Source organism: Oncorhynchus masou, chromosome 24 (genome assembly GCF_036934945.1).
Source record: "Oncorhynchus masou masou isolate Uvic2021 chromosome 24, UVic_Omas_1.1, whole genome shotgun sequence".
Classification (NCBI taxonomy): domain Eukaryota; kingdom Metazoa; phylum Chordata; class Actinopteri; order Salmoniformes; family Salmonidae; genus Oncorhynchus; species Oncorhynchus masou.
In genome coordinates this window covers 113,666,165-113,688,542 of record NC_088235.1, presented here as the reverse complement: position 1 = coordinate 113,688,542, position 22,378 = coordinate 113,666,165, and the positions used below count along the sequence as shown (strand labels likewise).

Below are 22,378 nucleotides of genomic sequence, written 5' to 3'. Positions count from 1 at the left end.
ATGCGGCAGCGTGGTGATTGTTTTTATTCAACAATAAGAAATGTCTTATGTAATTGTTTTGGACAAATATTTAATAAATTATTCATAAACAAACCGATTCAATGTTTTGATATGTTTTTGAAATGGAAGTATAGTTCAGTTTAAACTTTTTTTAAATTGACAATCCAACAAAAGTTCCTTGCTTTTTGATTTTCTACATTTACAGTTCAGCATTTAAAAACAGTTTTGACAGTAGGTTATTTTATAACCATTGATACTCATCTTGCCTGTTGCAGATCTGACACACAGGGAAAAGTCTGAGTCTACCGCTGACAGACAAGTATCACCGATCTGCTACATTTTTTACCTCCCGTCATCAATGTGAATGACGAATTGGGGAAGTTACTCTTCTGATACTTCGCCGTGAATCTGAGACAGACGCAGGAACACACACCCTCCTCTCCTCACGCCCTCCCTCCTCTCCTCACGCCCTCCCTCCTCTCCTCACGCCCTCCCTCCTCTCCTCACGCCCTCCCTCCTCTCCTCACGCCCTCCCTCCTCTCCTCACGCCCTCCCTCTCTCCTTCACACCCTCCCTCCTCTCCTCACGCCCTCCCTCCTCTCCTCACGCCCTCCCTCCTCTCCTCACGCCCTCCCTCCTCTCCTCACGCCCTCCCTCCGCTCCTCACGCCCTCCCTCCCTCCTTCACACCCTCCCTCCCTCCTTCACACCCTCCCTCCTCTCCTCACGCCCTCCCTCCTCTCCTCACGCCCTCCCTCCTCTCCTCACACCCTCCCTCCTCTCCTCACACCCTCCCTCCCTCCTTCACACCCTCCCTCCTCTCCTCACGCCCTCCCTCCTCTCCTCACGCCCTCCCTCCTCTCCTTCACACCCTCCCTCCCTCCTCCCTCACGCCCCCCCTCCCTCCTTCACACCCTCCCTCCCTCCTTCACACCCTCCCTCCCTCCTTCACACCCTCCCTCCTCTCCTTCACACCCTCCCTCCTCTCCTCACGCCCTCCCTCCTCTCCTTCACACCCTCCCTCCTCTCCTCACGCCCTCCCTCCTCTCCTCACGCCCTCCCTCCTCTCCTCACGCCCTCCCTCTCTCCTTCACACCCTCCCTCCCTCCTTGACACCCTCCCTCCCTCCTTGACACCCTCCCTCCTCTCCTCACGCCCTCCCTCCTCTCCTCACGCCCTCCCTCCTCTCCCTCACGCCCTCCCTCCTCTCCTCACACCCTCCCTCCCTCCTTCACACCCTCCCTCCTCTCCTTCACACCCTCCCTCCCTCCTTGACACCCTCCCTCCCTCCCTCCTTCACACCCTCCCTCCTCTCCCCTCACGCCCTCCCTCCCTCCTTCACACCCTCCCTCCCTCCTTGACACCCTCCCTCCTCTCCTCACGCCCTCCCTCCTCTCCTCATGCCCTCCCTCCTCTCCTCACACCCTCCCTCCCTCCTTCACACCCTCCCTCCCTCCTTCACACCCTCCCTCCTCTCCTTCACACCCTCCCTCCCTCCTTGACACCCTCCCTCCCTCCTTCACACCCTCCCTCCTCTCCCTCACGCCCCCTCCCTCCCTCCTTCACACCCTCCCTCCCTCCTTGACACCCTCCCTCCCTCCTTGACACCCTCCCTCCTCTCCTCACGCCCTCCCTCCTCTCCTCACGCCCCTCCCTCCTCTCCCTCACACCCTCCCTCCTCTCCCTCACACCCTCCCTCCCTCCTTCACACCCTCCCTCCTCTCCTTCACACCCTCCCTCCCTCCTTGACACCCTCCCTCCCTCCTTCACGCCCTCCCTCCCTCCTTCACACCCTCCCTCCCTCCTTCACACCCTCCCTCCCTCCTTCACACCCTCCCTCCCTCCTTCACGTCCTCCCTCCTTCCTTCACACCCTCCCTCCCTCCTTCACGCCCCCTCCCTCCCTCCTTCACACCCTCCCTCCCTCCTTCACGCCCTCCCTCCCTCCTTGACACCCTCCCTCCTCTCCCTCACACCCTCCCTCCCTCCTTGACACCCTCCCTCCTCTCCTCACGCCCTCCCTCCTCTCCTCACGCCCCCTCCCTCCTCTCCTCACACCCTCCCTCCCTCCTCACACCCTCCCTCCCTCCTTCACACCCTCCCTCCCTCCTTCACACCCTCCCTCCCTCCTTGACACTCTCCCTCCTCTCCTCACACCCTCCCTCCCTCCTTCACACCCTCCCTCCCTCCTTCACACCCTCCCTCCCTCCTTCACACCCTCCCTCCCTCCTTCACACCCTCCCTCCCTCCTTCACCCCCTCCCTCCTCACCTCACGCCCTCCCTCCCTCCTCACACCCTCCCTCCTTCACACCCTCCCTCCCTCCTTCACGCCCTCCCTCCCTCCTTCACACCCTCCCTCCCTCCTTGACACACATCCAACAGGAGGTAATAGGCGTTCTGCTGATAAATCAAGTCTTTCAAAAAGGTGTCATTATTCCATCAAAGCCGGTTCAAGACTTAGCAGCTGAACACACAGTGGGAACCATTAAAGATCAACCCTGGAAAGAAAGGGGAAGCATAAATGGACTACAATAAATCAACACCACAACACATTTTGTCAACGTACGCTGGGAGGTTGACAGGCATTCACATGACCTCGCCTGACCCATTGGTAGTGATGGTGCTAATGGTATTACTGGGACCACCTGAAATGGGCAATAAATCTGCATATTGGGGGGGGGGGGGGGTTAGGGGTGGACTGAGACCACCTGAAATGGGCAATAAATCTGCATATTGGCGGGGGGGTTAGGGGCGGACTAGGAGCACCTGAAATGGGTACTAAATCTGCAGATGGGGGAGGGTTCGGTGGTTACAGAGACCAGGTGGTTGGGGGCGGACTGGGAGCACCTGAAATGGGTACTAAATCTGCATATGGGGGGAGGGTTAGGTGGTTACAGAGACCAGGTGGTTGGGGGCGGACTAGGAGCACCTGAAATGGGTACTAAATCTGCATATGGGGGGAGGGTTAGGTGGTTACAGAGACCAGGTGGTTGGGGGCGGACTGGGAGCACCTGAAATGGGTACTAAATCTGCATATGGGGGGAGGGTTAGGTGGTTACAGAGACCAGGTGGTTGGGGGCGGACTGGGAGCACCTGAAATGGGTACTAAATCTGCATATGGGGGGAGGGTTAGGTGGTTACAGAGACCAGGTGGTTGGGGGCGGACTGGGAGCACCTGAAATGGGTACTAAATCTGCATATGGGGGGAGGGTTAGGTGGTTACAGAGACCAGGTGGTTGGGGGCGGACTAGGAGCACCTGAAATGGGTACTAAATCTGCATATGGGGGGAGGGTTAGGTGGTTACAGAGACCAGGTGGTTGGGGGCGGACTGGGAGCACCTGAAATGGGTACTAAATCTGCATATGGGGGGAGGGTTAGGTGGTTACAGAGACCAGGTGGTTGGGGGCGGACTAGGAGCACCTGAAATGGGTACTAAATCTGCATATGGGGGGAGGGTTAGGTGGTTACAGAGACCAGGTGGTTGGGGGCGGACTAGGAGCACCTGAAATGGGTACTAAATCTGCATATGGGGGGAGGGTTAGGTGGTTACAGAGACCAGGTGGTTGGGGGCGGACTGGGACCAGAAATCAGCCCTGGCATTTCTAAACGCACCGGCCCATTTTCTTCCTCGAGGATGCCATTATTACCCAGATAATGATCCCAGGGTAGATAGGCCCACCGGGCTAAAAATGGATCAGCCCCCCCCCCCCCCCCACACACACACACTAGGGTTGCAAACTACAAGTAACTTCCCCAAAATTCCATCCAACATCCAGGAATCCTCCAACTAGGATTTCTGGAAAACCTGGACATTTTGGAAAAGTTACGGGAATTTTTAAGCCCAAATTCTAACCAATCAACAGCTGTTTGGGTATTGTAGCATCAACCATTCATAAACAACTGCAGAAGCAGGAGGAAATTCAACCAATGTATTTTTACTACAGTGGTGAGGATGTTCTAGGAAGGGGTTTCAAAACTGCAAATAAAAGTTTGACCATCAATGCAAAAGGCTTAGATAGCATCTGGAAAACTAAAGAGGACATTGTTCTGCGAGTAAGTCCTACAACATTTTCACATTGAGCCCCTCTGAACAACCAAACCCTTTTTTTTTATGATGTACATCCCAAATGGCACCCTATTCCCTATGTAGTGCACTGCTTTTCACCAGGGCCCCATAGGGGACAGGATGCCATTTGGGACCAAAACTCAAAACATTAGGTCAGTGTCTTGTTTAGCATCTCAGGCTTTGTCAACCTGGTTTCCTCCACAAATTAGATTTCAGATAAGTTTCCATTACGCCATGTTGAAACAGTGTAGCACATGTCTTGGTTGGTGACTTGATCCTCAGGCGGCTGAATCAAAACATGGGTCTTTGTTCCCCTGCTGTATAACACACAATGTCAACATTGATCCATACGGGGGAGGGGAGGCATCCCAAATAGCACCCTGTTTCTTGTATAGTGCACTACTGTTAACCAGGGCCCAGAGGGCAAAATGGGGCACCATTTCAGACCCACACAGAGTAGCAAATCATAACTGCACAAAAGGGATCTATGGTTTAAACTAATGCTGGGCTGAACATGTTCGTCTTGTAGTGACATTCTTGGATAATGAAACTGTTCTATAGGTAACACACAGCCTGCAGGTATAATGAAGTAATAAGGCCGGGGGGGTGGGGGGTGTGGTATATGGCCGATATACCACGGCTAAGGGCTGTTCTTAGACACGACTCAACGCAGAGTATATTGGCCATATACCACAAACCCCCGAGGTGCCTCAATGCTATTATAAACTAGTTACCAAAGTAATTAGAGCATTAAAAATAAATGGTTTTGTCATACCTGTGGTATACGGTGTGATATACCAAGGCTGACAGCCAATCAGCATTCAGGGCTCGAACCCCAGCCAGTTTATAATGCTGAATAACTGGTTATAAGTATGTATGAGCCTTTATAAACCCTAAATGTTATGTCTCTGTGGCCCCAGTAACACCTCCACAGCCCAAGTTGTGGTTATCAATTACTGTGACTATAATTCAGATTGGTTCTTGGCTGTACAACTGTGAAAGCACTGCTATGCTACTGTACAATATAGCTTTGATGTTCAGGAAACTCCTAAGCACAGTGAGGATCCTGCCAATCAGGCTCTGCACATGTCTTCCTCCTGCACTTCAAACAAACAGGCAAACATGTAGGACTTTGTCCCAAATGGGACCAGAAATCAGCTCTGGCATTTCTAAATGCACTGGCCCATTTTCTTCCTCAAGGATGCCATTATTATGGACTTTGTCCCAAATGGCATCCTATCACATTAACTGTAAAAGTCGGGAGTTTACCTACATTTTAGCCAAATACATTTAAACTCAAGTTTTTCACAATTCTTGACATTTAATCCTAGTAAAAAGTCCCTGTTTTAAGTTAGTTAGGATCACCACTTTATTTTAAGAATAATAGTAGAGAGAATGATTTATTTCACGCTTGTATTTATTTTATCACATTCCCACTGGGTCAGAAGTTTGCATAAACAATGCTACCAACTACTAATTGAGTTTAATTTGGGTCAAACGTTTTGGGTAGCTTTTCACAAGCATCCCACAATAAGTTGGGTGAATTTTGGCCCATTCCCCCTGACAGAGCTGGGGTAATTAAGTCATGTTGTAGGCTTCCTTGCTCGCACACTTTTTCAGGATTGAGGTCAGGGCTTTGTGATGGCCTCTCCAATACCTTGACTTTGTTGTCCTTAAACCATTTTGCCACAACTTTGGAAGTGTGCTTGGGGTTATTGTCCATTTGCGACCAAGCTTTAACTTCCTGACTGATATCTTGAGATGTTGCTTCAATATATCCACGTAATTTTCCTACCTCATGATGCCAACTATTTTGTGAAATGCACCAGTCCCTCCTGCAGCAAAGCACCCCCACAACATGATGCTGCCACTCCCGGGCTGTTCTTTGGCTTGCAAGCCTCCCCCTTTTCCCTCCAAACATAACGATGGTCATTATGGCCAGTTATATTAGACCAGAGGACATTTTTCCAGAATGTACAATCTTTGTCCTCACGTGCAGTTAGAAACCGCAGTCTGGTGTGGATATAGCTACATTTGTACTCGTTTCCTCCAGTATCTTCACAAGGTCCTTTGCTGTTGTTCTGGGATTGATTTGCACTTTTGGCACCAAAGTTCGTTCATCTCTAGGAGACAGAACGCGTCTCCTTCCTGAGCGGTATGACGGCTGCGTGGTCCCATGGTGTTTATACTTGCCTACTATTGTTTGTACAAATGAACGTGTAGTGTATGTAAACTTCTGACCCACTGGAATTGTGATACAATGAATTATAATTAATATATATAATAATATATACTAATATATATAATATAATTATAAGTGAAATAATTAGTCTGTAAACAATTATTGGAAAAAGTACTTGTGTCATACACAAAGTAGATGTCCTAACCAACTTGCCAAAACTATAGTTTAACAAGAAATTTGTGGAGTGGTTGAAAAACGAGTTTTAATGACTCCAACCTAAGTGTATGTAAACTAGTTTTAATGACTCCAACCTAAGTGTATGTAAACTAGTTTTAATGACTCCAACCTAAGTGTATGTAAACTAGTTCTAATGACTCCAACCTAAGTGTCTGTAAACTAGTTCTAATGACTCCAACCTAAGTGTCTGTAAACTAGTTCTAATGACTCCAACCTAAGTGTATGTAAACTAGTTCTAATGACTCCAACCTAAGTGTCTGTAAACTAGTTTTAATGACTCCAACCTAAGTGTATGTAAACTAGTTCTAATGACTCCAACCTAAGTGTATGTAAACTAGTTCTAATGACTCCAACCTAAGTGTCTGTAAACTAGTTCTAATGACTCCAACCTAAGTGTATGTAAACTAGTTTTAATGACTCCAACCTAAGTGTCTGTAAACTAGTTTTAATGACTCCAACCTAAGTGTATGTAAACTAGTTCTAATGACTCCAACCTAAGTGTATGTAAACTAGTTTTAATGACTCCAACCTAAGTGCATGTAAACTAGTTCTAATGACTCCAACCTAAGTGTCTGTAAACTAGTTCTAATGACTCCAACCTAAGTGTATGTAAACTAGTTTTAATGACTCCAACCTAAGTGTCTGTAAACTAGTTTTAATGACTCCAACCTAAGTGTCTGTAAACTAGTCCTAATGACTCCAACCTAAGTGTATGTAAACTAGTTCTAATGACTCCAACCTAAGTGTCTGTAAACTAGTTCTAATGACTCCAACCTAAGTGTCTGTAAACTAGTTCTAATGACTCCAACCTAAGTGTCTGTAAACTAGTTCTAATGACTCCAACCTAAGTGTCTGTAAACTAGTTCTAATGACTCCAACCTAAGTGTATGTAAACTATCGACTTCAACTGTATATAGTGCAACTATTTTTGACCAGAGCCTTATGGGTCCAAAGTAGTGTACTATAAAGAGAATATGGGGCATTAGTATTTTAAACAGAACAGGTGAAATATATATATACACACATTTAAAAAAACAGACCACACAAATCAGAACAAATTAGTTTAATTTTTTTGTTGTGTGTATGAATTCAGTTTACAGATGGAACACTCTTTAAATTCAACATGCAGTGATCCCTGTAGACATCCTACAGATCTAAGACGAGGCCATGTTGGTAGCTCTGGTCCAGGTCATTACCTGCTGTTTGCTGAAGGCTCAGCATGAGCAAGCAGCACGTAGCAAGCAGCACGGAGCGCCTCGGACCAGATCTAGCAATGCCGTTGTCAGATTGGCACGTAATTCTGTTTTCACAGTGGATAGTGTCCGAGTATAAATTCACACTTTTGTCATTGTCAAAACAATGTGTGTGGTTGGTAGCTGGGTTTTGTTCTGACACAGAACAGTCAAAAGTTAAAAACACGAGAATATTATTCATGACGACAACCCTGTTAGATAAATATCTGGGGGAAATGACTGATCGTGAACTTGATCGTTGCGATTTTCAAAAGGGGTACAATGGGTAGCTTCCCAATGATTGGAAACAACTCATAAACCAATCATTTCCCATCTGGGTATGTAGTGTACTGTAACAGGCCTATATCATCCAGTCTGGTGCACGCTACTGGGTAAATGGATGCGGAGGAGATCACAACAATGTCCTCAGCTATGCTAACGCTCCATTGGCACGTCTCCTAAGGAAAACTAACGTGTGGCACAATGTTCAATAGGTCCTTCAGTAGAGATGTGTTGAACTAGAGACAGTCCACATGTCATTGTCCAATATGTCCAGCAGAGCTGCTTAGGCCTTCCAACCCCAGCCCCCCACCCCCCTAGAGGCCTCTCGTACAAACCTTGAGTTTATCGTACCATGACAGAGTGAACCAGCATGTCTTTAAGTACACATCTGCAGCCCAAAATCCCTACATAGTGTATGAGGTGAAGATGTGAATTCCCTACTACTATACATGAAGCCACTGGTCTACCGTGGACTCATCCTCTCACTGGTCTACCGTGGACTCATCCTCTCACTGGTCTACCGTGGACTCATCCTCTCACTGGTCTACCGTGGACTCATCCTCTCACTGGTCTACCGTGGACTCATCCTCTCACTGGTCTACCGTGGACTCATCCTCTCACTGGTCTTCTGTAGACTCATCCGCTCACTGGTCTACTGTGGACTCATCCTCTCACTGGTCTACTGCGGACTCATCCGCTCACTGGTCTACTGCGGACTCATCCTCTCACTGAAAACCACAGATCTACAACAATAAATGTACATCTCTTTTCTTAGATAAAAAATAAAAATAAAAAAACAGGAAAAAAAAATGTCTTTACAAACAAGTCCTCAAAAGTGTAGTTGTTAGGAAAATGGTGGCAACAGCTTGTTGGCACATATACGCTTCTTAGGTTCTTCCAAAAGAGGTCACGTCCTTGTGGGTCCAGGTTTCCTAGTGAGGGTAGAGGTCTGTTCTGGAAGCTTGTGAGGTATGCTGGGAAATGTGACGACCTCAAAGAGTATCCGTTTGAAGCTTTTGCACAAATTATAGAAACCTCACTCTGAAAATAAATTCTCATAATAATGAAAGTCTTCTTTCTTTTCTACAAGGCATAAAGGTTTGTAAATGTATTCCTCGTTGTGATTAGTGCTGTCCAGTAACTCCTGGGCCTGCTGGTCCTTCGGGCCTGGTCTGTACAGAAGCCTGGGGCTAGATTTTTACACATATGCCCCCAACGCTGCATGAAACTCAGTCAGACACTGGACCAGCTGCTGGAACTTAGGCCTCTCCTCTGGATCCAGGGCCCAGCAACAGGCCATCACTGCAAACCTACAGACAGACAGACAGAATTAGCTGGGTCAGCGAGTGAACCGTGTACGTTGACTCAAACCCCATAAGGACTGTCAAATATGCTCTAAATGTCCCATTCCCATGTCCCGAGGCTATTCAGTACTTGGGTCAACAGAGAAACTCTATCAGTCCTGCATCCCTCAATGTCGCCTCAAGTCTTCCCCTTCCTACGCCTTCTATTTGGTGGACAAATTCCAATTCAACAGTCTTTCTGAAGGAAACGTGTGCAGCGGCTCCCCCAATAACAATCTGATTAGCTTTTCCTCGACTTCCTGTTGGCGGCCGCTCATCCAACTGTAAATCATGGAGTGTTGAAGTGATGAACGTCCCAAATGGCACCCTATTCCCTATATAGTGCACTACTTTAGACCAGGACCCTATGACACCCTATTCCCTATATAGTGCACTACTTTTGAACAGAGCCCATCTCGTCTTGTAGTGGACATAGGTTCTTTCACAATTTGTCTTTCCTCGATCCCTCTACTTTCTCATCTACTTCTAAAAATGAAATGTATTGGTGGAAAAGGTCAGAGGCAAGGGACCTTGGTCAAAAGTGCACTATATAGGGAGTAGGGTGCCATTTGGGATTCTGCACACAGAAGCCCGCATGTCCCTTTGTGATTCCTGGCCAGCTCATCCACAGCAGTAGAAAGTCACGCTCCAGCTCCCTGACAGTCTCAGGATGTGGATAAGACTCTGTAATGAATGGACGGTGAGAAACAGCCGCCTAGCATTTTAATATTTGTAGTAAATACCTGCATTCAACTTGTATTTAATGTTTTTTTATACCTTTATTTAACTAAGCAAGTCAGTTAAGAACAAATTCGTATTTACAATGACGGGTCTACTCCGGCCAAACCCGGACGACGCTGGGCCAATTGTGTGCCGCCCTATGGGACTCCCAATCACTGCCGGTTGTGATACAGCCTGGAATCGAACCAAGGCCTGTAGTGAGATGCAGTGCCTTAGAACGCTGCTCCACTCGGGAGCGATACGTTAGGAGATGAAGAATGCAATCTGCTTCATTTCACCTGTTTCACATTATAAAGATCCCCAGAAAAGCAGGAGAAAAACTAGAGCAGGTGAGTCCAGCTGTTTGTTTGGAAATAGCAAAACAGGAGAAAAACTAGAGCAGGTGAGTCCAGCTGTTGTATTGACAGGGGTTGCGTTCTACATTGAAAGGCAACAGTGTTTTTTTTTTTGCTTCAGTAGCGATCAGGGACTATGCAACTATACTTTTCCTTCACAAAAAAATACATTAGTGCAGAAAATAGATTCATTTTTAATCAGACGACAACAAAAGTGCAACTGTACAAAACAATGCACAGCCATCATATTTCTAATGCTTTTATCATAGAAACAATGTAGCCAGCTACATTTCCTAATGTTTTGCCGAGTGCCGAAGCGCAAATTAGAGTTGCACGATATATCGGTGAGCATATATTGGAATCGGACGATATTAGCTAAAAAAAACCCCGGCAACATCGGCCCAATGTCTCGTTAAAACTGCACTGCGCAAAGCCGATGTCAAAGCTGACGTCCATATACCTGTATATCAACGTAGGTAGACGACATAATGATGCCACAAAAAACACAGCATTCCTAACCTAGCCCACAATGTCTGCTGTGTGGATCTATTTTGAAGTTTCAAATGATGATAACAAAAAGGAGAAATGCAACATTTGTGCTGCTATTATTTCCTGAGGGGAGAAAGTGAAATCTTTCAATACCACAAAGCTAATTACTCATTTGAAAGTGCATCACCCCCAGACGTTCAGCGACTACTTAGTTTTTGTTCCAAAAAAACCCCCATTTCCAACAGCTAAACAGGTTCAAGTCCAGTAGTAATTTGAAAGAGTAAGACAATTTCAGTGAGACAACTCAAAGGCAAAATCCATTAACGCCAAGATAATGGGATTCGTGGGACTCGACAATCAACCGTTCTCTCTGTCGTGGATGATATTGGTTTTCGCCGACTGGTCGAGCACCTCGAGCCCCAGGACGCACAACCAAGTAGGCACTGTTTTTCAGATGTTGCCCTACCGGAGTTACACAGTATTGTTGAAACACACATCTATGAGCTACTTGCTATGGGGGGGGGACACACACTGCTATTAGCTTCACGACTGACATTTGGACCAGCGATATCAGCCCCATGAGCAGGCGGAGTCTGACGGCACAGTGGGCCGACGAGAATTTCCTGAGGAAAGCCGTATTGCTCAAGAATGTGCTGGTTGTCATACCGCTGCTGCCATTTCTATGGCATTTGAGAACATGAACACGCTAGCTAGCGCCATTCAAACAACTGACTGGAGAAATAAGCTCATCAACTGCGTCTGCCCAGACGTGATAACCTCTGTCATGGCATTGAAGCGCCTGCTCAACAAAACTGCCGACACAGACTGTCGGGTTAAAACTTGCATAAAGTTCTGCTAGAGGCTGTGAACAAGCGAGTCGGTGGCATTCTCTCTGAGCCTCTTTCTCCTCCATGCTGGATGCTAGGTACAAGGACCGCTACTTCGATGCAGACACCAAACAGGGTTTACATTAAATGTTACAGACACAGCTGGACAAGATGGAAACAGACACAGTGACAGTGCGCACCGAAGATAAATCCTGGTTGAGAATGAAACGACTGAACAAATGAACAACAAAACAGCACAGCAAGTTAGTGAAAGAAATAGGTTTTGATGATGTTTTACTGGTAATGGGGACATAGGGAAATGCCAACAAAATACCGTTTTGGTCAGTGTGTGTGTTTCAACTATTTAACAACAGGATTGGTGGGTCCCCCGCGGCACGGTTGAGCTAACGTAGGCTAATATGATTAGCATGAAGTTGTAAGGTAACAAGAACATTTCCCTGGACAAAGACATATGTGATATTGGCAGAAAACTAAAACTCTTGTTAATCGAACTGCATTACAGTAGCGATTACAGTGAAAGAACACCGTTGTTTGAGGAGAGTGGCACAGTTGTGAACTTGAAAATTTATTAATAAACCAACACATTTGGGCAGTCTTGATACAACATTTTGAATAGAAATGCAATGGTTTATTGGATCAGCCTAAAACTTTGCACATACACTGCTGCCATCTGGTGGCCATTGTGGTCTTTCTCTTGCATTTCAAAGATGGTACAAAAAAAAAAAAAATGTTTTTTTTCCCTTTGTATTTTCTTCTACCAGATCTAATATGTTATATTCTCCTACATTCATTTCACATTTCCACAAACTTCAAAAGTGTTTCCTTTCAAATGGTATCAGAAATATGCATATCCTTGCTTCAGGTCTTGAGATATTTTAGCTGCACTAGAATTCTTAAAAAAGGCAGCTAAAAATGTTAAATATCGTTTATCGGTATCGGTGTTGGTAGCGAGGAAAATATTGGATATCGGTATCAGTGTTTTTGGCGGGGAAAATATTGGATATCGGTATTGGCCAAAAATGTCATATCGATGCATCCGTAGTGCAAATGAAGCACAAACTTTGTTTGATGCAAAAAAATGACAATAAGAAGCATTTTAGATCTGCGTTTACAAAAGACAATATATTTTTTTCCTGTGTGAAAAATGCAGAATTCTGCGTTAATGCTAAGCTTAAGTTGCTAGTTATCAAAGTAAGTGGCTGAATTAATAAGTTGACGGGACATCATATTGTGTGAGCTTTCTGAGCAGAGCAGGTTGGCCCGTTGCCCTAGCGACTTCCTCTTCTCCGAGCAGAGCAGGTTGGCCCGTTGCCCTAGCGACTCCCTCTTCTCCGAGCAGAGCAGGTTGGCCCGTTGCCCTAGCGACTCCCTCTTCTCCGAGCAGAGCAGGTTGGCCCGTTGCCCTCGCGACTCCCTCTTCTCCGAGCAGAGCAGGTTGGCCCGTTGCCCTAGCGACTCCAGACGCTGCGTGTACACATGCTGCTCCAGAGGCAGGACGGTTCTTCCTTCAGACATGCATGTCTCCCAACTTTGTTCATTCGCTTGTAAAACGTTCAAACTCACCAAACATTACATTTGGTAGCTCCTACCTATATATGTATAACTTTATGAGCTGGATTGCATATCTTTGAGCACATTAGCATATTTAGCTTACAGCCTCCATGGAAACTATTACTTGTGATAATTCTGTTGGCATTGTGGTAAGACGCACAATGGGCTTTTTTGTGTTTCTTTGGCAAGCCGGTAATACCGTAAAACCCGGGATGAGAGAAGGACGGTATGGACGATATAAACATCTGGCTACCACCGAACCCTGTGTGAGGCGTCCGGCGGAAGTTGAACTCACCCATTTAGCTGTCTCCCTCCCGGAGTGTCCAATAGTCAACCCCCCCCCCTCTGGAGGGTCCTATAGTGAACTTTCCATGCTGGACAGTACGTGTGCTCATATTGATAACGGAGAGGAGAACATGCCATAAGAGGCCATATCTAACTGATGTTCAATGTTCTGAAGGGAAGCACTACAGTTAACGGAAAAGCTGGATATTCAAACTGCCAGATAATTCTCATGAGATACTGTTCACAGAAAATATTTAAAACCAATAAAACTATAGAATTGTCAATTAAAATAACTGATGATCAAACTCAATTAAGACATAAAACAGTCTAAAAGCCCTGTATGCATTTGTTCCAGTTCATCAGGACAGTTTGATTGGCTCTGCTATTGTACTTACAGTTCATCAGGACAGTTGATTGGCTGTGCTATTGTACTTACAGTTCATCAGGACAGTTGATTGGCTGTGCTATTGTACTTACAGTTCATCAGGACAGTTGATTGGCTCTGCTATTGTACTTACAGTTCATCAGGACAGTTGATTGGCTGTGCTATTGTACTTACAGTTCATCAGGACAGTTGATTGGCTGTGCTATTCTATATCCGTCCTTCAGATAGGCTGCCATCTCGAAAGGGTCGATGTCCACGTAGGGCGTCTGTCCCAAGGTCATCAACTCCCACAGGGTCACGCCAAACGCCCACTGAGGAACAGGGACAAGGTTAAAGGTCAAGGGTTAGAGGTCCGGGTTAGACAACAAGGTCATCAACTCCCACAGGGTCATGCCAAACGCCCACTGAGGAACAGGGACAAGGTTAAAGGTCAAGGGTTAGAGGTCAGATCACAAGGCAGAACGGCCCAAAGGAATGAGGGTCTTTTCTCCTTCTATAAATTCTATTTATTTCAGACGACAGCTTTTGATATGACCAGCAAGACAGGTTGACGGACACACACCAAATAATATCTAGGACGAATAAAAGAAAGTGTGTGTTCAATGTCTTGACCTTGTGGTTGTCTCTGCGTAACATCAGCTACATGCAGGCTAAAACAACACAACATGTGACAGATGTGGGGGTTTAATCAGGGAAACCTTTAGGAACAACGCTCTCTATTATGTTCAAGAAAAGTGTTAAATGAAGGCCAAGGTCTGTCAGTGTGAGATCAGTGTCAGGGAAGGTTGTGTTCGGTTCAGGCTGCACAGTGCCAATGGTTGAACAAAGCATTCCACTGACACAATGCAAGGAAATTTAGCTGAAAATGTACACCCAACATAGTTCCTACAAGCTTTGATAAGGGCTTGAAAGCTGGACCATATGGTGCTTGAGAACAGCCAGTTATCAGAACCATTTTAGGTAGTGTCCGCAACTCCCAAACAAACTGAATCCAACTTTAGCTTTTTAATCCATTTCCTATTTCCAAAGAACAGAACATGATAAGATTATTCATACAGACTAATAATATATATATATATATATATATATAAAAAAAAAAACATGATTTAGGTTTTGGAACCAAGTCAACAATTCACTCATCAGTCATCACCAGAAGATTAGCCAGTGTTCTACAAAGACAATATAGCAACAAAAAAAATATATTTATAAATATATTTAGACTTGATTCACAATGAGTTGAACACGAACCAGAAGGTATTCAGACTTGATTCACAATGGGAGTTGAACATGAACCAGAAGGTATTCAGACTAGATTCACAATGAGTTGAACAAGAACCAGAAGTTATTCAGACTTGATCCACAATGGGAGTTGAACACGAACCAGAAGGTATTCAGACTTGATTCACAATGGGAGTTGAACATGAACCAGAAGGTATTCAGAATTGATTCACAATGAGTTGAACACGAACCAGAATCAGACTTGATTCAAAATGAGTTGAACACGAACCAGAAGGTATTCAGACTTGATTCACAATGGGAGTTGAACATGAACCAGAAGGTATTCAGACTTGATCCACAATGGGAGTTGAACATGAACCAGAAGGTATTCAGACTTGATTCACAATGGGAGTTGAACACGAACCAGAAGGTATTCAGACTTGATTCACAATTGGAGTTGGAACACGAACCAGAAGGTATTCAGACTTGATCCACAATGGGAGTTGAACATGAACCAGAAGGTATTCAGACTTGATTCACAATGAGTTGAACACGAACCAGAAGGTATTCAGACTTGATCCACAATGGGAGTTGAACACGAACCAGAAGGTATTCAGACTTGATTCACAATGGGAGTTGAACATGAACCAGAAGGTATTCAGACTAGATTCACAATGAGTTGAACAAGAACCAGAAGTTATTCAGACTTGATCCACAATGGGAGTTGAACATGAACCAGAAGGTATTCAGACTTGATTCACAATGGGAGTTGAACACGAACCAGAAGGTATTCAGACTTGATTCACAATGAGTTGAACACGAACCAGAAGGTATTCAGACTTGATTCACAATGAGTTGAACATGAACCAGAAGGTATTCAGACTTGATTCACAATGAGTTGAACACGAACCAGAAGGTATTCAGACTTGATTCACAATGAGTTGAACACGAACCAGAAGGTATTCAGACTTGATTCACAATGAGTTGAACACGAACCAGAAGGTATTCAGACTTGATTCACAATGAGTTGAACACGAACCAGAAGGTATTCAGACTTGATTCACAATGGGAGTTGAACACGAACCAGAAGGTATTCAGACTTGATCCACAATGGGAGTTGAACACGAACCAGAAGGTATTCAGACTTGATTCACAATGAGTTCAACATGAACCAGAAGGTATTCAGACTTGATCCACAATGGGAGTTGAACACGAACCAGAAGGTATTCAGACTTGATCCACAATGGGAGTTGAACACGAACCAGAAGGTATTCAGACTTGATCCACAATGGGAGTTGAACACGAACCAGAAGGTATTCAGACTTGATCCACAATGGGAGTTGAACACAAACCAGAAGGTATTCAGACTTGATCCACAATGGGAGTTGAACACGAACCAGAAGGTATTCAGACTTGATTCACAATGGGAGTTGAACACGAACCAGAAGGTATTCAGACTTGATTCACAATGGGAGTTGAACATGAACCAGAAGGTATTCAGACTAGATTCACAATGAGTTGAACAAGAACCAGAAGTTATTCAGACTTGATCCACAATGGGAGTTGAACACGAACCAGAAGGTATTCAGACTTGATTCACAATGGGAGTTGAACATGAACCAGAAGGTATTCAGAATTGATTCACAATGAGTTGAACACGAACCAGAATCAGACTTGATTCAAAATGAGTTGAACACGAACCAGAAGGTATTCAGACTTGATTCACAATGGGAGTTGAACATGAACCAGAAGGTATTCAGACTTGATCCACAATGGGAGTTGAACATGAACCAGAAGGTATTCAGACTTGATTCACAATGGGAGTTGAACACGAACCAGAAGGTATTCAGACTTGATTCACAATTGGAGTTGGAACACGAACCAGAAGGTATTCAGACTTGATCCACAATGGGAGTTGAACATGAACCAGAAGGTATTCAGACTTGATTCACAATGAGTTGAACACGAACCAGAAGGTATTCAGACTTGATCCACAATGGGAGTTGAACACGAACCAGAAGGTATTCAGACTTGATTCACAATGGGAGTTGAACATGAACCAGAAGGTATTCAGACTAGATTCACAATGAGTTGAACAAGAACCAGAAGTTATTCAGACTTGATCCACAATGGGAGTTGAACATGAACCAGAAGGTATTCAGACTTGATTCACAATGGGAGTTGAACACGAACCAGAAGGTATTCAGACTTGATTCACAATGAGTTGAACACGAACCAGAAGGTATTCAGACTTGATTCACAATGAGTTGAACATGAACCAGAAGGTATTCAGACTTGATTCACAATGAGTTGAACACGAACCAGAAGGTATTCAGACTTGATTCACAATGAGTTGAACACGAACCAGAAGGTATTCAGACTTGATTCACAATGAGTTGAACACGAACCAGAAGGTATTCAGACTTGATTCACAATGAGTTGAACACGAACCAGAAGGTATTCAGACTTGATTCACAATGGGAGTTGAACACGAACCAGAAGGTATTCAGACTTGATCCACAATGGGAGTTGAACACGAACCAGAAGGTATTCAGACTTGATTCACAATGAGTTCAACATGAACCAGAAGGTATTCAGACTTGATCCACAATGGGAGTTGAACACGAACCAGAAGGTATTCAGACTTGATCCACAATGGGAGTTGAACACGAACCAGAAGGTATTCAGACTTGATCCACAATGGGAGTTGAACACGAACCAGAAGGTATTCAGACTTGATCCACAATGGGAGTTGAACACAAACCAGAAGGTATTCAGACTTGATCCACAATGGGAGTTGAACACGAACCAGAAGGTATTCAGACTTGATTCACAATGGGAGTTGAACACGAACCAGAAGGTATTCAGACTTGATTCACAATGAGTTGAACACGAACCAGAAGGTATTCAGACTTGATTCACAATGAGTTGAACACGAACCAGAAGGTATTCAGACTTGATTCACAATGAGTTGAACACGAACCAGAAGGTATTCAGACTTGATTCACAATGAGTTGAACATGAACCAGAAGGTATTCAGACTTGATTCACAATGAGTTGAACACGAACCAGAAGGTATTCAGACTTGATTCACAATGAGTTGAACACGAACCAGAAGGTATTCAGACTTGATTCACAATGAGTTGAACACGAACCAGAAGGTATTCAGACTTGATTCACAATGAGTTGAACACGAACCAGAAGGTATTCAGACTTGATTCACAATGGGAGTTGAACACGAACCAGAAGGTATTCAGACTTGATCCACAATGGGAGTTGAACACGAACCAGAAGGTATTCAGACTTGATTCACAATGAGTTCAACATGAACCAGAAGGTATTCAGACTTGATCCACAATGGGAGTTGAACACGAACCAGAAGGTATTCAGACTTGATCCACAATGGGAGTTGAACACGAACCAGAAGGTATTCAGACTTGATCCACAATGGGAGTTGAACACGAACCAGAAGGTATTCAGACTTGATCCACAATGGGAGTTGAACACAAACCAGAAGGTATTCAGACTTGATCCACAATGGGAGTTGAACACGAACCAGAAGGTATTCAGACTTGATTCACAATGGGAGTTGAACACGAACCAGAAGGTATTCAGACTTGATTCACAATGAGTTGAACACGAACCAGAAGGTATTCAGACTTGATTCACAATGAGTTGAACACGAACCAGAAGGTATTCAGACTTGATTCACAATGGGAGTTGAACACGAACCAGAAGGTATTCAGACTTGATCCACAATGGGAGTTGAACACGAACCAGAAGGTATTCAGACTTGATCCACAATGGGAGTTGAACACGAACCAGAAGGTATTCAGACTTGATTCACAATGAGTTCAACATGAACCAGAAGGTATTCAGACTTGATTCACAATGGGAGTTGAACACGAACCAGAAGGTATTCAGACTTGATCCACAATGGGAGTTGAACACGAACCAGAAGGTATTCAGACTTGATCCACAATGGGAGTTGAACACGAACCAGAAGGTATTCAGACTTGATTCACAATGAGTTCAACATGAACCAGAAGGTATTCAGACTTGATTCACAATGGGAGTTGAACACGAACCAGAAGGTATTCAGACTTGATCCACAATGGGAGTTGAACACGAACCAGAAGGTATTCAGACTTGATCCACAATGGGAGTTGAACACGAACCAGAAGGTATTCAGACTTGATCCACAATGGGAGTTGAACACAAACCAGAAGGTATTCAGACTTGATCCACAATGGGAGTTGAACACGAACCAGAAGGTATTCAGACTTGATCCACAATGGGAGTTGAACACGAACCAGAAGGTATTCAGACTTGATCCACAATGGGAGTTGAACACGAACCAGAAGGTATTCAGACTTGATCCACAATGGGAGTTGAACACGAACCAGAAGGTATTCAGACTTGATTCACAATGGGAGTTGAACACGAACCAGAAGGTATTCAGACTTGATTCACAATGGGAGTTGAACACGAACCAGAAGGTATTCAGACTTGATTCACAATGGGAGTTGAACACGAACCAGAAGGTATTCAGACTTGATTCACAATGGGAGTTGAACACGAACCAGAAGGTATTCAGACTTGATTCACAATGAGTTGAACACGAACCAGAAGGTTCACACATTGACATCAATGAAAGCTTTAGGAGAAAGTCTGAATCTGAAAATAATTCTTGCCATTAGGATCCCTGGAGTCATCAAGCTGGGTGTGCACGCGGTTCATTAACAGTAAGTGTGGGGCTCTCTGTGCGGCTGGCTGGGTGTGAGTGCGTGCGGCTGGCTGGGTGTGCGTGCGGCTGGCTGGGTGTGCGGCTGGCTGGGCGTGCGTGCGGCTGGGCGTGCGTGCGGCTGGGCGTGCGTGCGTGTGGTACATTAACGTGCCTGTAGTAACCCTATGACCCAAAGAGGTTTAGAGGTAAACAAGAAAGGGAGTGGACATAAAGAGAGGAGGGAGGAGAGAAGGAGGGAGGGATGAGGAGGGAGGGATGAGGAGGGAGTGAGGGGTGAGGAGGAGTGAGGGGTGAGGAGGAGGTGGGAGGGAGGGGTGAGGAGGAGGGAGGGAGGGAGGGGTGAGGAGGAGGGAGGGAGGGAGGGGTGAGGAGGAGGGAGTGAGGGGTCAGGGATGAGGAGGAGGGAGTGAGGGGTCAGGGATGAGGAGGAGGGAGTGAGGGGTCAGGGATGAGGAGGGAGTGAGGGGTCAGGGATGAGGAGGGAGTGAGGGGTCAGGGATGAGGAGGGAGTGAGGGGTCAGGGATGAGGAGGGAGTGAGGGGAGGGAGGGGGTGAGGGAGGGGAGGAGGAGGGAGGGAGGGAGGGGAGGGGAGGGGGAGGGGGAGGAGGAGGGAGGGAGGAGGAGGGAGGGAGGAGGGGGTGATGAGGAGGGGGTGAGGGAGGGGTGAGGAGGGAGGGAGAGGTGAGGGAGGGGGGAGGGGGTGAGGAGGGGGGAGGAAGAGGAGGGAGGGAGGAGGAGGGAGGGAGGGGGTGATGAGGAGGGGGGGGGGGGTGAGGAGGGAGGGAGGGAGGAGGGGGTGATGAGGAGGGGGGGGGAGGGGGTGAGGGAGGGGGGAGGGGTGAGGAGGGGGGGGAAGAGGAGGGAGGGAGTAGGATGAGAGGAGGGAGGGAGAGCGGAGGATGAGAGGAGGGGGGAGGGAGGGAGGGGGGAGGGAGGGGTGAGGAGGGAGGGAGAGGTGAGGAGGGAGGAGGGAGGGGTGAGGAGGGAGGGGTGAGGACTGGGAGCAGTAGAGCCTCATCAGGAAGGAAGAGGTCCGGTATGAGGGAAATCAGAATGAGAGGAGCGGAGAGAACAGAATGAGAGGAGAGGACAGAATGAGAGGAGAGGAGAGAACAGAATGAGAGGAGAGAACAGAATGAGAGGAGAGAACAGAATGAGAGGAGAGAACAGAATGAGAGGAGAGGAGAGAACAGAATGAGAGGAGAGGACAGAATGAGAGGAGAGGAGAGAACAGAATGAGAGGAGAGGACAGAATGAGAGGAGAGGACAGAATGAGAGGAGAGGACAGAATGAGAGGAGAGGACAGAATGAGAGGAGAGGACAGAATGAGAGGAGAGGACAGAATGAGAGGAGAGAACAGAATGAGAGGAGAGAACAGAATGAGAGGAGAGAACAGAACAGAATGAGAGGAGAGGACAGAATGAGAGGAGAGGAGAGGACAGAATGAGAGGAGAGGAGAGGACAGAATGAGAGGAGAAGAGAGGACAGAATGAGAGGAGAGGAGAGAATGAGAGGAGAGGAGAGAATGAGAGGAGAGGAGAGAATGAGAGGAGAGGACAGAATGAGAGGAGAGGACAGAATGAGAGGAGAGGACAGAATGAGAGGAGAGGACAGAATGAGAGGAGAGAACAGAATGAGAGGAGAGGACAGAATGAGAGGAGAGGACAGAATGAGAGGAGGAGAGAACAGAATGAGAGGAGGAGAGAACAGAATGAGAGGAGGAGAGAACAGAATGAGAGGAGGAGAGAACAGAATGAGAGAGGAGAAGACAGAATGAGAGGACAGGACAGAATGAGAGGACAGGACAGAATGAGAGGAGGACAGAATGAGAGGAGAGGACAGAATGAGAGGAGAGGACAGAATGAGAGGAGAGGACAGAATGAGAGGAGAGGACAGAATGAGAGGAGAGGACAGAATGAGAGGAGAGGACAGAATGAGAGGAGAGGAGAGAACAGAATGAGAGGAGAGAACAGAATGAGAGGAGAGAACAGAATGAGAGGAGAGAACAGAATGAGAGGAGAGAACAGAATGAGAGGAGAGAACAGAATGAGAGGAGAGGAGAGAACAGAATGAGAGGAGAGGACAGAATGAGAGGAGAGAACAGAATGAGAGGAGAGGACAGAATGAGAGGAGAGGACAGAATGAGAGGAGAGAACAGAATGAGAGGAGAGAACAGAATGAGAGGAGAGAACAGAATGAGAGGAGAGAACAGAATGAGAGGAGAGAACAGAATGAGAGGAGAGGAGAGAACAGAATGAGAGGAGAGGAGAGAACAGAATGAGAGGAGAGGAGAGAACAGAATGAGAGGAGAGAACAGAATGAGAGGAGAGAACAGAATGAGAGGAGAGAACAGAATGAGAGGAGAGAACAGAATGAGAGGAGAGGAGAGCTCCATGGAGGACTTCCTGCCTGTCGACAGCGTCTCCTCTCACCTCC

At 46.2% G+C, this 22,378-nt stretch overlaps 1 protein-coding gene across 4 annotated transcripts in view; it reads right to left on the bottom strand.

Annotated features, from left to right (window-relative positions):
* Positions 1-7,533: 7,533 nt before the first annotated feature.
* Positions 7,534-22,378, bottom strand: part of ryk (receptor like tyrosine kinase) — a 128,410-nt gene continuing 113,565 nt past the window's right edge. For all 4 annotated transcript variants that reach the window (XM_064936191.1, XM_064936194.1, XM_064936192.1 and 1 more), the window contains 2 exons: positions 14,151-14,287; positions 7,534-9,309 (listed from right to left, as the gene is read on the bottom strand). In XM_064936191.1, the coding sequence (XP_064792263.1) occupies positions 9,198-9,309; positions 14,151-14,287 (249 nt within the window). In that variant the 3' untranslated portion in view covers positions 7,534-9,197. The remainder of the gene's footprint in view (positions 9,310-14,150; positions 14,288-22,378) is intronic.